General features: G+C 46.1%; 1 protein-coding gene and 1 non-coding gene across 2 annotated transcripts; one reads left to right on the top strand and one right to left on the bottom strand.

The window, feature by feature from the left end:
- The first annotated feature begins 729 nt into the window (after window positions 1–729).
- On the top strand, window positions 730–835 carry LOC112439135 (U6 spliceosomal RNA). The gene has a single exon (XR_003027440.1). It is a non-coding gene; the product is annotated as a U6 spliceosomal RNA (small nuclear RNA).
- A 921-nt stretch (window positions 836–1756) lies between these two features.
- On the bottom strand, window positions 1757–13661 carry POLR2D (RNA polymerase II subunit D). Its single transcript, XM_057301410.2, has 4 exons — window positions 13519–13661; window positions 8448–8628; window positions 6095–6190; window positions 1757–3688 (listed from the first exon to the last, which is right to left on the bottom strand). The coding sequence occupies exons 1-4, from the start codon at window positions 13589–13591 to the stop codon at window positions 3610–3612; spliced, it is 429 nt and encodes a 142-aa protein (XP_057157393.1). The 5' UTR covers window positions 13592–13661; the 3' UTR covers window positions 1757–3609.
- Window positions 13662–15414: the final 1753 nt, after the last annotated feature.

Raw genomic sequence — 15414 nt, 5'->3', positions numbered from 1 at the left:
CAAGGTCTCCTAATAGCTATTTTCAATAGCAATATGCTGTCCTGCCCTGTAAACAATTTTTGACTGTCTTGCAGAATAGCTGACCAGGCTTTCAACCTATAACAGCATGAGGTTGCTTTACCAAGTTCCCTAGTATGAGCTGCTTTTTATTATTATTTTTTTTCAAGATGGAGTCTCGCTCTTGTTGCCCAGGCTGGAGTGCAATGGCATGATCTTGGCTCACTGCAACCTCCACCTCCCGGGTTCAAGCAATTCTCCTGCCTCAGCTTCCCAAGTAGCTAGGATTACAGGTGCCCGCCACCACACGTGGCCAATTTTTGTATTTTTAGTAGAGACAGGGTTTCACCACATTGGCCAGGCTGGTCTCGAACTTCTGACCTCTGGTGATCCACCTGCCTCGGCCTCCCAAAGTGCTGGGATTACAGGTGTGAGCCACCGCGCCCAACTGTGAGCTGCTTTTTAAATCTGCTTTTAATCACCTTGATAAATACCACTGATTAGTGCCTAACTATGTGCCAGAGAATTATATACTTCAGTATTCTCAGGTAGCTCACAGAACCCCTGGCACATAGGTGGAAACGCCAGTAAAGATGGTAGCACCGTGCTCCTCAGCTGCCATCTAGCACATGCCTGGATCGTCTGGGCTGCCTTCCAAGTCTCTTCTTCCCATTCCACTGCTTTAGTGCCAATCAGCAGATGTAAGTGCCTCTCTCAAGAAATAATTCTGCAGTACTCACTTTGGCAGCACATATACCCAAATTGGAACAATATAGAGAAGACAGCATGGCCACTGCCCAAGAATGACATGCAAATTCATCAAGCATTAAAAACAAAACAGTTAACTGGAGATTTGGGTAAGCAATTTCACTTTTTTTTTTTTTTTTGAGACAGTTTCGCTCTTGTTGCCTAGGCTGGAGTACAATGGTGCAATCTTGGCTCGCCACCCCCTCTGCCTCCCAGGTTCAAGCAATTCTCCTGCCTCAGCCTCCAGAGTAGCTGAGATTACAGGCATGCGCCACCACACCCCGCTAATTTTGTATTTTAAGTAGAGACGGGGTTTCTCCACGTTGGTCAGGATGGTCTCAAACTCCCAACTTCAGGTGATCCGCCTGCCTCGGCCTCTGAAAGCGCTGGGATTACAAGGGTGAGCCACCACGCCTGGCCCAATTTCATTTATTTTCCAAGTCTGATACTATCAGTTGGTAGGCTACCAAATTCTTGCACTAATTTCTATGAAGCAAGCTGACTTAATCATCTATCTATACTAGCTCATCTGCCTGAGATGCTAAGAATAGTGAACATTTACTGGAACATACTATATATCAGACACCTCTAGGCTCTTTGTAATAATTTCCTCTTCATTCAACCTTCTCAAAATACCCATGGGGCAGATACTATTATCCATATTTCACAATTGAGAACACCAATGAGGCTCAAAGAAGCGAAGTTGCTCAAGGATAAAAAGATTGGCCGGTGGCTCACGCCTGTAATCCCAGCACTTTGAGAAGCCGAGGTGGGAGGATCACTTGAGGTCAGTTCAAGACTAGCCTGGCGAACGTGGTGAAAACCCTGTCTCTACTAAAAACACAAAAAATTAGCCAGGCGTGGTGGTAGGTACCTGTAATCCCAGCTACTTGGGAGGCTGAGGCAGGAGAATCACTTGAACCCAGAAGGCAGAGGTTGCAGTGAGCCAAGATTGCGCCATTGCATCCTGGGCAACACAGCCAGACTCAAACTCAAAAAATAAATAAATAAATAAATAAAAATAAGAATTTTTTATTCTTGCCTTATTTCGTAGCAAACATAAAACCATCCTGATTTTAAAAGCCAACACTGTTCTTTCTCCTTTTTCCTTGGATCACAAGTTCATACAGAGTCAAGCAAGTGCCCCAAAGAAAAACCCCAAAATTGAAAACAAGTGTATTCCCTTCAGAAAAATCAAAGCTAGAATGTTTAGCTATTGAAGTGTTTTCCCCCAGACTGAGATCAAGTGACTTCACTGCAGTGGCTCAAGAGTGGATGACTCCCTCCTTCCAAATAAAGCACTTATTGCTAATTAGCAGGCCAGAGGCTTAGACTGGATCCCTCATAATTGGAGACTTCAAAGTGTTCAGAACTTCAAGCCTGGCCTATGAAGTAAAAAAAAAAAAATTTTTTTAAGTAGAATTGCAATTTTATTTTTCTCCAGAGAAGTTTTTCTTCAGTCCTTAACAACTCCGCTCCTTATATGGGGTTTGGTGGAGGTCATGGGGCAGCACCTGCAGGTCTACGTTGGGGTGGAGGTGTTTGGTCCTTGCCTGCTTCATGAGCTCAATTCCTGACCACTGTGCTGTGAATGGCACAACTCACATGGTAATGTAGCTTCACATCCAGCCTGGGAAGTACACAGGCGTCAAGGATGCTCATTTCAGAAACATCGCTGACTGCTGCGGCCTCTACATTTCAAATGATGAATTTCTTAGTAGCCTTGTCATTGGGCACACAACCACCACAGTTCATACAGCAAATGGGCTGCAGTGAACAGCGCACACCTGGTTGTGGACCTCTTTGGCACGACCATTGTTTCTTCTTTGTTATCTTGGAGGTGCAGGCCCAAGAAAGATGAAGTAAAAATCTTAATTTGAGGGTGACTAAATGAATCCTTCAAGACCACTTACCCCAAATCCACATTCTGCAAGACAGTTCAAGAAGAAAGGCAAAGTAGCCATCTATCTCAAGGGGCTATGGGCTCCACAATACTTAGCACTTGTCCCCAAGTGTAAACACTTCCCATGGCGTGCTTCTTCCGTCTCCCAGGTTAGGCACAACGATGCCAAGGTGCTGTCATCGACACTCCCATCCTTTAAGAATTTCAGGCCAGTTGTGGTGGCTCATGCCTGTAATCTCACCAGTTTGGGAGGCCAAGGCAGGGGGATCACTTGAGCCCAGGAGTTTAAGACCAGTCTGGACAGCATAGTAAAACCCCACCTCTATAAAAAATTTTAAAAATTAGCTGAGAGTTGTGGTGCACACCTGTGGCCCCAGTTATTTGGGAGGCTGAGGCAGCGGGGTCAAGACTTCAGTGAGCCATGACTGTACGACTGCACTCCTCCGGCCCGGACAAGAGTTAAGACCCTATCTCCATTATTAAAAAAAAAAAAAAAAAAAAAAAAAGCATTTCAAACTAACAGCGGTTTAATTCTTCCTTTATTATCTAGGTAAAACTGGTCTTTCTCTATAAAGTCTACTATGTTCTGGTCTAGTTTCAAAAAGTATAAACACCCTGAAATTAAAACATGAAATATTAAGAAAAAAGATGATGTGGAGGCCAAAAACCAGGAATGAGGTACTCAACAGTGTGGTTATGTGACCCCTCATCTCACACTTCGCAGAGGCACGTTCAGGAAGCCACTGGCTGCCACTGCACGAGGCTGCTCCAAGATTCCATGTCACCTGGGCCTGTGAGTTATTTGAAACAGCAACCTAACCCCACGTCAAGCTGGGCTGTTTTCTCCAAAGGAATTCTCAACTGTCTTCAACAGAATTTCTGTGCAAGTCAGCCCCAGACAGTGGGAAGGTGGTGTTATGCCTGGGGATGTGGTTTCTCCGAGCAGCAGTGATGTTTGGAGATTAATACTGAAAGCTGCGCTTTGTCTGGATATCATCAAGAATCTGCTGCAGTTCCTCATCTTCAAACCGTCCCTCCAAGCTACAAGAAAATGAAAAGAAATGAGTGATTTGGCGACTGGCAATTTCCCCACACTCTTCTTTGAGGCGTGCTAATCTACTGCCCACATCTCTAACACCTTTACCTTTCATCTGGATTTCTTTTCCACTTTTCCTGATAAAACATTACAAAATATTTCAAACATATAAAAGATAAAAGGTATAAAAAATATACCTTTACAGTTAGCCCCACTTGACTTAGAGGTTTTTTTTTTTCTTTTTTTTTGAGATGGAGTTTCGCTCTTGCCTCTTAGGCTAGAGTGAAGTGGCATGATCTCAGCTCACCGAAACCTCCGCCTCCAGGGTTCAAGTGATTCTTCTGTCTCAGCCTACCAAACGGAGTCTTGCTTTGTCGCCCAGGCTGGAGTGCAGTGGCGCAATCTCGGCTCACTGCAAGCTCCGCCTTCCGGATTCCCACCATTCTCCTGCCTCAGCCTCCCAAGTAGCTGGGACTGCAGGTGCCCGCCACCACGCCCAGCTAATTTTTTGTATTTTTAGTAGAGACAGGGTTTCACCGTGTTATCCAGGACGGTCTCGATCTCCTGACCTCGTGATCCGCCCGCCTCAGCCTCCCAAAGTGCTGGGATTACAGGCGTAAGCCACCACACCCAGCCCTCACCCAGCTAATTTTTATATTTTTAGTAGAGACGGGGTTTCACCACTGGCGAGGCTGGTCTCGAACTCCTGACCTCAGGTGATCCTCCTGCCTCAACCTCTCAAAGTGCTGGGATTACAGGCATGAGCCACCATGCCTGGCCCTGCATTTTTTCATTTACTGTCTTCATGTTTTCTAATGGTATCAACCTCCCAAAGTGCTGGGATGACAGGTGTGAGCCACCACACCTGGCCAGAGTTTTTTTTTGAGACGGAGTGTCGCTCTATTGCCAAACTGGAGTGCAGTGGCGCAATCTCGGCTCACTGCAACCATCACCTCTCGGGTTCCAGTGATTCCCCTACTTCAGCCTCCCGAGTAGCCGGGACTACAGTCGCACACCACCACACCCAGCTAATTTTGTATTTTAGTAGAGATGGAGTTCCACCATGTTGGCCAGGATGGTCTCAACCTCCTGACCTTGTGATCCACCTGCCTCGGCCTCCCAAAGTGCTGGGATTACAGGCTTAAACCACTGCGCCCAGCCCAGAGTTCTTTAATAAGCAGGAAAAGTGGATGGCTGTGTACACTCTCCTAGACCAGTACCTTCCCTCCTTCCCCAGAAATAACCACCATCCTCAATTTAGTATTTATCATTGCCATACATTTAAAAAAAATTTGTTTTGCCATACATATTTTTATACTGACTACACATTTATGGATACATAAATAATATGCAGCATAGTTTCAAACTTTATAAGAAATGGCATCATACTGTATTTATCCTTCTGCAATTTTTTTCCTCAAAATTCATTCTGGCATATGTTGATATTCCATGTGGTTCTAGTTCATTGATTTTTTTTTTACTGCTGTGTAATAAACATTGTATGATTATACAATGATTCATTTATCCATTTTCTTACTGGCCAAGAGATTATCAAATTTCTGCTATGATTAGCAGTGGAGCATGAGGCTGGGCACCGCAGCTCATGCCTGTAATCCCAGCACTTGTGAGGCTGAGGCAGGCAGATCACTTGAGGCCAGAAGTTTGAGACCAGCCTGGCCAACATGGTGAAACCCCATGTCTACTAAAAACAAAACAATGCAGCAATGAACACTAAAATATACGTCTCCTTCTAAACTTGTGTGAGTTACCTTTAGGATATGTACCAGGAATGGATTTTTGGAACTTGGAGTATATTCATCTTTACCAGACATAGCCAAATCACTCTCCAAAATGATTGTTCTAATTAACACTCACAATCCTACCATCAGCGTACAGAAGTTCCAGCTGTTTCATATTTTTGCTATCACTTGGTGTGGTATAAAACCATCATTCTCACACACTGTTAAAAGGGCACTTTCGGCTGGGCACGGTGGCTCACGCCTGTAATCCCAGCACTCTGGGAGGCCGAGGCGGGTGGATCAACTGAGGCTGGGAGTTCGCGACTAGCCTGACCAACATGGAGATACCCCATCTCTACTAAAAACACAAAATTAGCCAAGTGTGGTGGTGCATGCCTGTAATCCCAGCTACTCGGGAGGCTGAGGCAGGAGAATCGCTTGAACCCAGGAGACAGAAGTTGTGGTGAGCCGAGATCACACCACTGCACTCCAGCCTGGGCAACAAGAGCGAGACTCCGTCTCAAAAAAAAAAAAAAAAAAAAAAAAAGGCACTTTCATTCAATATTGGCAATTATGTACCCAAATATATTACGCATACACATTTTAGACACACCAATTCTATTTGTAGGAATTTATCCAGTATACAGAGAACTTATCACAACTGGTACTAACCTTGGGATTAGAGCCTTGGACTCCTCAGCAGTCTCTGGGCAAAGGTTGGCCAAACAGGCCAACTCAAACTTATGAAGCTTTTTCTGGAGTAGCAAGCTAATCAAAAGGAAAAAAAAAAAATCAAAACAATCAAAAACAAATAAACAACAAAAATCAAAGAGTAATCAACAGGAAAAAAGGGATCAAACGTAGCTAGTATTTAAAAATAGCTAGACGGCCAGGTGTAGTGGCTCACACCTGTAATTCCAGCACTCTGAGAGGCCAAGGTGGGTAATCACTTGACGTGAGGAGTTCGAGACCAGCCTGAGCACCATGGCGAAACCCCGTCTCTACTAAAAATACAAAAATTGCCAAGGCGCACTGGCTCACGCCTGTAATCCCAGCACTTTGGGAGGCCGAGGCGGGTGGATCAACGGAGGTCAGGAGTTCGAGACCAGCCTGGCCAACGTGGTGAAACCCCGTCTCTACTAAAAACACAAAAATTAGCTGGGTGCAGTGGCGGGCTACTCCCAGCTACTCGGGAGGCTGAGGCAGGAGAATTGCTTGAACCCGGGAGGCGGAGGCTGCAGTGAGCTAAGATCGCGCCACTGCACTCCAGCCTGGGTGACAGAACTAGACTCCGTCTCAAAACAGACAAACAAACAAACAAACAAAACCAAAAAAACAAAAAACTAAAAAAATTAGCCGGGTGTGGTGGTGTGTGTCTGTAGTCCCAGCTATTTGGAAGGCTGAGGCATGAGAACTGCTTTAACCTGGGAGGTGGAGGTTGCAGTGAGCCAAGATCGCACCACTACACTCCAATCTGGGTGATGAAGTGAGACTGTCTCAAAACAAAACGAAACAAAACAAAAAAAAGGTAGAAGACGCCAGGCTTAGCAGCTCATGCCTGTAATCCTAGCACTTTGGGAGGCCAAGGCAGAAGGATCACTTGAGTCCAGGAGTTCAAGACGTCTTCAGCCTGGGCAACATAGTGAGACCTTGTCTCTAAAATCAATGAATAAATACATAAAATAAAAATAGCTAAGGGAGACTTGACATGTTCCTAATACATAGAAATGATCAATACCCTCAATACCCTAACATACTCATTACACATTCTAAGTAACAAAATATCACATGTACCTCATACATAGGTACAAATACTATTATCTATCTATCTATCTATCTATCTATCTATCTATCTATAGGCTGGACATGGTGGCTTACCTCTAATTCGAGGACTTTGTTTTTTTTTGAGATGGAGTCTCACTCTATGTCACCCGGGCTGCAGTGCAGTGGCACGGTCTTGGCTGACTGCTACCTCCCTCTCCCGGGTTCAAGCAATTCTCCTTTCTCAGGCTCCCAAGTAGCTGGGACTACAGGCATGCGCTACCACGCCCAGCTAATTTTTGTATTTTTAGTAGACGAGATTTCACCATTTTGGTCAGGCTGGTCTTGAACTCCTGACCGCAAGTGATGTGCACATCTTGGTCTCCCAAAGTGCTGGAATTACAGGCATGAGCCACTGCACCCGGCCAATCCCAGCACTTTGGGGGGCTAAGGTTGGAGGATCAATTGAGGCCAGGAGTTTGAGACCAGCCTAGACAACATAGTAAGTCTCCCCATCTCTAAAAAAAATAACAAAAAAAGTTACTTCCCCACTAACAGTACCATTTAGATCACACATACTGGACTTACACAAAATATGACAGATTCATATTTGAATCTGTTCCCAGACTGGAGTACAGTGGCACAATCACAGCTCACTAAAGCCTCAACCTCCCAGGCTCACATGATCCTCCCACTTCGGCCTCCCAAGTAACTAGGACCATAGGTACCTGCCACCACACCTGGCTAATTTCTGTATTTTTTTTTGTAGGGACACGAGTTTCACCATGTTGCACATGCTGGTCTTGAACTCCTGGCCTCAAGAGACTGGTCCACCTCAGCTCCACAAAGTGTGGATTACAGGTGTAAGCCACCACACCTGGCTGAAATTCTGGTCTTCTAAGTTGCCCAGGTTGGAGTGCAGTTGCGCAATCTCGGCTCACTGCAACCTTGGCCTACAGATTCAAGCGATTCTCCCGCCTCGGCCTCCTGAGCAGCTAAGATTAATGGTGTGTACCACCAGCTAATTTTTTGCATTTTTAGCAGAGACAGGTTTTTGCTGTATCGACCAGGCTGGTCTTGAACACCTGGCCTCAAGTGATCTGCTGCCTCAACCTTCCAAAGTGCTGGGTGTGAGCCACCATGCCCAGCCTAACATTATTTTACTTAAATTCACAAGTGACACCTGGGAAAGGGGGAGGGGACAGCATTCTACATGCAGTTGTCCAATGGTTTGGATTAATAAAAACTTTCTTTTAGCACTCACCTACGAACACTGGCAATGGTCTCTCTGTTTTTGAAACGACTGAAACGGGCTGTGTAGTTTAATGTTTTCATGAAGACTTCTGAGAGCTCCTGTTCATCCTCTGCACTCTCATTCTGCTGCTTTCGATGTTCCAGAAGCATATGAACTTCTGAATTTAGAAGTGTCTCAGCTGTTTCAAACTCTATTTGTGAGAAGCATAAATGGCAGCTGAAAATACTCCTTCAAAAGTTTGCTTCTAAATGTTCACTGTGCATTTGAACATTTCTCCGCCCCTGCAGAAATCGAGGGGTTTCCTACTCCACATCTGCTTTTTTTTGAACTTTTATTTTAGGTTCAGAGTGCATGTGCAGGTCTGTACTACAGGGAAAATGGGTGTTGTGAAGGTTTGGCGAACAGACTATTTTGTCATCCAAGTGATAAGCATAGTACTGATACATAGTTTTTCAATTTGCACCACCCACCCCCTCAACTAGGCCTCAGTGTCTGTTGTTCCCTTCTGTCCATATGTACTCAAGGTTTAACTCCCACTTATAAGAATGTGAGGTGCTTGGTCTTTTGTTCCTGTGTTAATTGCTTAAGTGAATGGCCTCCAGCTCCATCCATGTTGCTGCAAAAGATATGATTTCGTTCTTTTATTTTTTTTTGAGACAGAGTCTCAATCTGTCACCCAGGCTGGAGTGTAGTGGCATGAATACAATTCACTGCAGCCTTGACCTCCCTGAGCTCAGGTGATGCCCCATCCCCATCTCAGCCTCCCAGGTAGCTGGACTGCAGGCACACGCCACCACACCCTGTGTGTTGTTGGTAGAGATGGGGGTTTCACCACACTGCCCAGGCTGGGATCTCCTTCTTTTTTATGCCTGCAGCTACTCCACATCTTTAAGTTCACCCACAGTTACATACCACAAGGCACAGTGGAGTTCACGAGACACTAACATTTAGCTTGTCTGAGCTAGATTCTGACACCAAAAACCTGACCTAGACATGCTACTAAGTAATAACACATAGACTAGTTACTGATTTCAAGAGTACACTGACAATTCCTTCCCCCTAGCCGGCATCAGCTCATCATCTTCCTACTTCCATAATGCTAGTATTATACTCTCAATTTTAAGAATTGTTACATGTTAAATAGGGCCAAGTGTCTGGAAATAAATATAATGTACCCCAAAATCTATTTTTGTGCACACACAAATGTTATAAGCAATTTTTAAGAATTAGGTTTGAGAGAAAAAGAAACCCATGGCCCCTTTTCATAATATACGGCTACCTTCTACATTTCTACAATAGTTCTGTTAAAAAATGCTGTTACCCTTGGGAAAATCATTCTCTCCCTTACGTTCCTGCAGGATCTTATATTCCTAATGTTTATCTCAAAGTATTAGAGATAGTTTTTATCTGCCTTTCTCTTAACAGTGAGTTCCCTTAGAGTAGGAACCATTCATAAACATGAATTCATGTTTATAACCCCACACTGAAGAGGAAGCAACAGTGAGGAAAAGCCAAAACGACTTGCAATTTCACATTTACATGTGCTATGGGTCTGTTTATTATCAGGGAAATCACTAACACCTCCCTCAGAGTAATGCCTTCCCATTTCTCAAGCCAGGTAACTGACAAGAGCTTCATTTTCCTTTTACAACACAGACAGTTTTAAGTGGTGGGTCAGGAGGAAACTGTATTTTTATTTGAAAGGTACTCATTGCTACTAAATAGAATAGGCTGCCAATACAGTTGGAGCACTATTGAAATAAAATTAAAATATAAATTAAAAAATAGGTAACCAAAAACTATTTTCTACCTGAGGGCAGGAGAGTTTAAACGAAAACCTCAGAACACCTTCTTTTTCAGTCTTCTAGCCTATAACAGGGGATGTACTACAGTGAGAGCCTATTTGTATACCAGGAAACTTACCTCTTTTAATCCTTAACACTGAGGCAGTATAGGTACAGAAGAAACTACTGCCTCACAGCAATGAGTAGAGGAAAAGGCATTATATATCAGGACTGCAGAACCTCCAAACTCTGAAGTGACAGTAACAAATGACATCAGGCCAAAAAAAAAAAAAAAAAAGGGAAGCAGCAGCTAATCAGTTACAAATCTGTTTGTTGGAACTTTGATGCTTTTACAGGTCCTGGAAAAATCAATGTTAAGAGATGCCTCCCAGGCTAAGAGCAGTGGCTCACGCCTGTAATCCCAGCACTTTGGGAGGCCAAGGCAAGTGAATCACCTGAGGTCAGGAGTTCGAGACCAGCCTAACATGGTGAAACCCCATCTCTACTAAAAATACAAAAATTAGTCGGGAGTGGTGGCACATGACTGTACTCCCACCTACTCAGGAGGCCGAGGCAGGAGAATTGCTTGAACCCGAGAGGTGGAGGTTGCAGTGAGCTGAGATTGTGCCACTGCACTCCAGCCTAAGGCAACAACAGTGAAACTCCGTCTCAAAAAAAAAAAAAAAAAAAAAAAAAAGAGATGGTCCCTTTCTGCACTAAACCAAATTACTTGTTAAATGGAAAGGAATGGAACTTTTAGGACACCAGGAAACTGGTCAACTGTCCCTATTTCTCATTAAGAACAATACCCAAGTACTACTAATACATTACCCTCATTCCCTTCAACCAAGGAAGGTCAAGGCAGCCAAACTGTAACTCAGAGGGCCTAGGAAAGTGGTGTCTGAGACCTACCACAGAGCTTTTGGGAGGCATTCCCAGGATTCAGCATCAACAAAATGGGGATGGGGGAGGCAGTTCAGACACTTTTGTGTAACTATGGAGAGGAGGGATCCAAGACTTCTCCCCATGGCTAATCCCAAGGAACATTTTCAAGTGAAAGCGCGCACACGCGCGCACATACACACACACACACACACACACAAAATTTATTTAGAAACAAAAGGAAATAGATCAGGGGATCTGCCTGTTATTTTCTCTTGTGCAAATATTTTAAGAACAATGGCCATAATTAATCTCTGTTGCTAAAAAAGGAAAAACAACTCCTTGGCTGTATGTCATCTGGAAATTTTACCGAGGATACGTCATTACGACCATTAATAGGCCAGGTGCAGTGGCTCACACCTATACTTTCTAACACTTTGGGTGGTCGAGGCGGGCAGATTACCTGAGCCCAGGAGTTCAAGACCAGCCTGGGCCACATGGTGAAACCTTGTCTCCACAAAAAAATACAAAAATTAGCCAGGAGTGGTGGCCTGCACTTGTAGTCCCAAGTATTCCAGAGGCTGAAGTGAGGTGAGAGGATTACCTGAGCCTAGGGAAGGTTGAGGCTGCAGTGAGCTGTGATCACACCACTGCACTCCAACCTAGGTAGCAGAATGAGATCCTGTCTCAAAAAAAAAAAAAAAAAAAAAAAAAAAGGCAGGGCGAGGTGGCTCACACCTGTAATCTCAGCACTGGGAGGCCAAGGTGGGTGGATCACTTGAGGTCAGGAGTTCGAGACCAGCCTGGCCAACATGGTGAAACACCGTCCCTACTAAAAACACAAAAATTAGCTGGGCATGGTGGCGGGCGCCTGTAGTCCCAGCTACTTGGGAGGCTGAGGCAGGATGGCTTGAAACTAGGAGGGGTAGGTTGCAGTGAGCCGAGATCACATCACTGCACTCCAGCCTGGGTGACAGAGTGAAACCCTATCTCAAAATAAAATAAAAAATAAAAAATAAAAAAAAAAATTAACAACTAAAATAGTAAGTTCTAACGTATTAAACCATAAAATACAAAAAACACATAATAAACATTTTTTCATTTTTATATTTTTTATTTCTTAGAGGGTAGTATTTCCGTTTTAATTTTAAATTTATTATTTTGCCAGGCAATGGCTCACATCAGTAATCCCAGCACTCTGGGAGGCCGAGCTGGGTGGATCACCTGAGGTCACGAGTTCGAGAACAGGCTGGCCAACATGGTGAAACCACAGCTCTACTGAAAATACAAAAATTAGCCGGGTGTGGTGGTGGGCACCTGTAATCCCAGCTACTCGGGAAGCTGAGGCAGGATAATCACTTGAGCCCAGGAGACGGAGGTTGCAGTGAGCCGAGTTCGTACCACTGCACCCCAGCCTGGGCAACAGAGTAAGACTCTGTCTCTAAATAAGTAAATGAATGAATGAATAAAAGAATAAGATAGGTCAGGTGCCGTGGTTAACTTAAGCCCAGGAGTTTGAGACCAGCCTGGGCGACATAGTGAGACTTTGTCTTTACAAAAAAAATTTTTTTAATGGGCCAGATATGGGGGCGTGCATCTGTGGTCTCGGCTACTTGGGAGGCTGAGGTGGGAGGATAGCTTGAGCGGTTGAGAGGTTGAGGTTGCAGTGGGCTCTGATCTTGCCACTATACTCCAGCCTCGACAAGAGGGCGAGACCCTATCTCAATCAATAAATCAATAAAGTGTAAGACAGCTGTATACATTTTCAAGTTTTTAAGCTGAGGACCTCATCCCTAGGAATACCCTCCCCAACCACTTAAAGTGCGTGCGTGAGAAAACTCAAGGCTGCCAAAATAATTTGTTTGTTCCAGCCAACAGCTGAAGATAGGACTCTGTCTCTCTGCCTCTGTGGGAGGGTAGGGGCCTAACTTCGACAGGTGCGCCAGTCAACAAACCAAGCTGGGTTCACACGGACCAATCCTCCTCTTCCCGCTTTTTTACATTTCTCACTTCCCCGACTCCCCCGAGCCCCGCTCACCACATCCTTATTCCCTAATTCTCCGTTAAAACGCCCAGAGGTTCTGTACTAATCGAAGTTGAGTTCGGTTCACGCTGGGCTCTTTTCCCTAGTGCAACAGTATATTACTGTTTAAAAATCTGTCCTTACCACCTGAGTGTCCGGCTTTGTTTATCTTTGACACAGGTCCCCGGAACTTCGCAGTTTGTTATCACATAAAATAACCCAGTTGCCCAGGCGGTCCCTCCCAAGGCCATGTTCCCTCCCCAGCCCCACGCCGCGCCGGGGCTTGCCCAAGCCGCCGCTGAGGCAGGGCCTTGGGCGAAGCGCGCATAACGCCAGGCCTGCGGCGACCACGCGAAGTGGCGCGGGGGAGTCTGGCAGCCCCGAGCCCAACCTTTAGGAAAGATGAGCTGTGAGGCGTCCTCCTCTACGTCGCCAGCCCGCGGATCGCTGCCACCCGCCGCCATCGCCGCTCCGCGCCGCGCGCCACCACCAGCGCCGCCGGAAGCAGAAGCGCGGAGCAACGGCCGCGGAAGGGGCGTGGTCTCGGGAGGGGCCCCGAGGGGTGGGCGGGGACGGGAGTGCGAGCCGGACGGGGCGCAGCGAGGGGACCGGTTGGTGAGGTCCTGGAGGCTCCCCGCCACCGAGGGGCGCCCTGCACTCCCTCTCTTCTCCCATGCTCCTCGCCGCGCAGACGTCCTGGGGCAGGTCCCTACGCCTTTCTGGACGGAGGAGGTCAGATGAGATGCAGGAACGCCTGCTGATGGAGAGCAGGGCAGCCGGCTCGGAAAGTGCCGGATCCAATTTCCTTCACCGACTTAAACTTCTAAAATTTTATTGATTTGTGGTGGATTATCTGATACTTCTGAGTACGCGGACAATGATATTCAGAGGCTTTTACCACACGTCTGTTGGAACATTTGGGTGATGCGTAGAAAATTAAGCAAATGACGGCCGGGCGCAGTGGCTCACCCCTGTAATCCCAGCACTTTAGGAGGCCGAGGCGAGGGGATCACCTGAGGTCAGGAGTTTGAAACCAGCCTGGGCAACGTAGTGAAACCCTATCTCTACTAAAAATACAAAAATTAGCCGGGCATGGTGGTGGGCGCTTGTGATCCCAGCTACTGGGGAGGCTGAGGCAGGAGAATCGCTTGAACCCGGGAGGCGGAAGTTGCAGGGAGCTGAGATCGCGCCACTGCACACCAGCCTGGACGACAGAGTAAGACTCCGTCTCAAAAAATATATTAAAAAAAAAAAGCAAATAAAAAATGATGCTGTTTTCGACACTGGAGAAAACAAAAGGTTGTACAATAAGGTAAATAATCATAGCTTATTAGTCAACAATATCTTAGCTCATTAGTCAACAATGTTTAGATGGTCATATTGTAAACTCTGTTGATTTAATAAAAAATGAATTGTGCCGGGCACGGTGGCTCACGCCTGTAATCCCAGCACTTTGGGAGGCCGAGGCTGGAGGATCGCTTTAGCTCCGGAGTTGAAGAACAGCCTAGACAACATAGTGAGACCTCGTCTCTAAAAAAATACAAAAATTAGCCGCGCATTGTGGCGCGTGCCTGTAGTCACAGGTATCGGGGAGGCCGAGGCGGGTGGATCGCTTGAGCGATGCAGTGAACTATGATTGCCTCGCTGCACTCCAGCCTGGGCAACAGAGACCCTGCCAAAAAAAAAAAAAAAAAAAAAAAAAAGGCAAAGTCCAGGCGCGGGGGCTCACGCCTGTAATCCCAGTACTTTGGGAGGCCGAGGGGTGGGGGGGGGCAGATCACCTGAGGTCAGGAGTTCGAAAGCAGCCTGGCCAACATGGTGAAATCACGTCTCTACAGAAAAAAAAAAAAAAAAAAGCCGGGGCGTGGTGGCGGGCGCCTGTAATCCCAGCTACTCGGGAGGCTGAGGCGGAGGTTGCAGTGAGCCGAGATCGCGCCACTGCATTCCAGCCTGGGCGACAGCGACAGAGTGAGACTCTGTCTCAAATAATTTTTAAAAAGCCTTAAAAAATTAAAAAGTAAAAAATGTAAAACTGAAGAAAAAGAAAACCTTTAGAAGGCAGTCCTGGGAATCCTGTCTGGCCTGTGCAGCCTGATCTCCTGCGAGGGCTCGTCCACAGCGTCTTGCTGTCTTGCAGTGCCGGCAATGTGGTCTCCCACCACCTGAGAAGTTCCCTCCTCCAGGGCATGCTCTTTGCTTCAGCACTGCTTCTCTAAGGAACCTGCCCAGACCTGAAGGGCTGGCCACGCCCCCTTTCACGTGCTCAGAGAAGCTGAAGGTTCCGGAG

The sequence above is a fragment of the Pan paniscus genome, chromosome 13 (genome assembly GCF_029289425.2).
Source record: "Pan paniscus chromosome 13, NHGRI_mPanPan1-v2.0_pri, whole genome shotgun sequence".
Classification (NCBI taxonomy): Eukaryota; Metazoa; Chordata; class Mammalia; order Primates; family Hominidae; genus Pan; species Pan paniscus.
The sequence above is the reverse complement of the archived record's forward strand: the minus strand, read 5'-3'. Positions and strand labels throughout refer to the sequence as shown.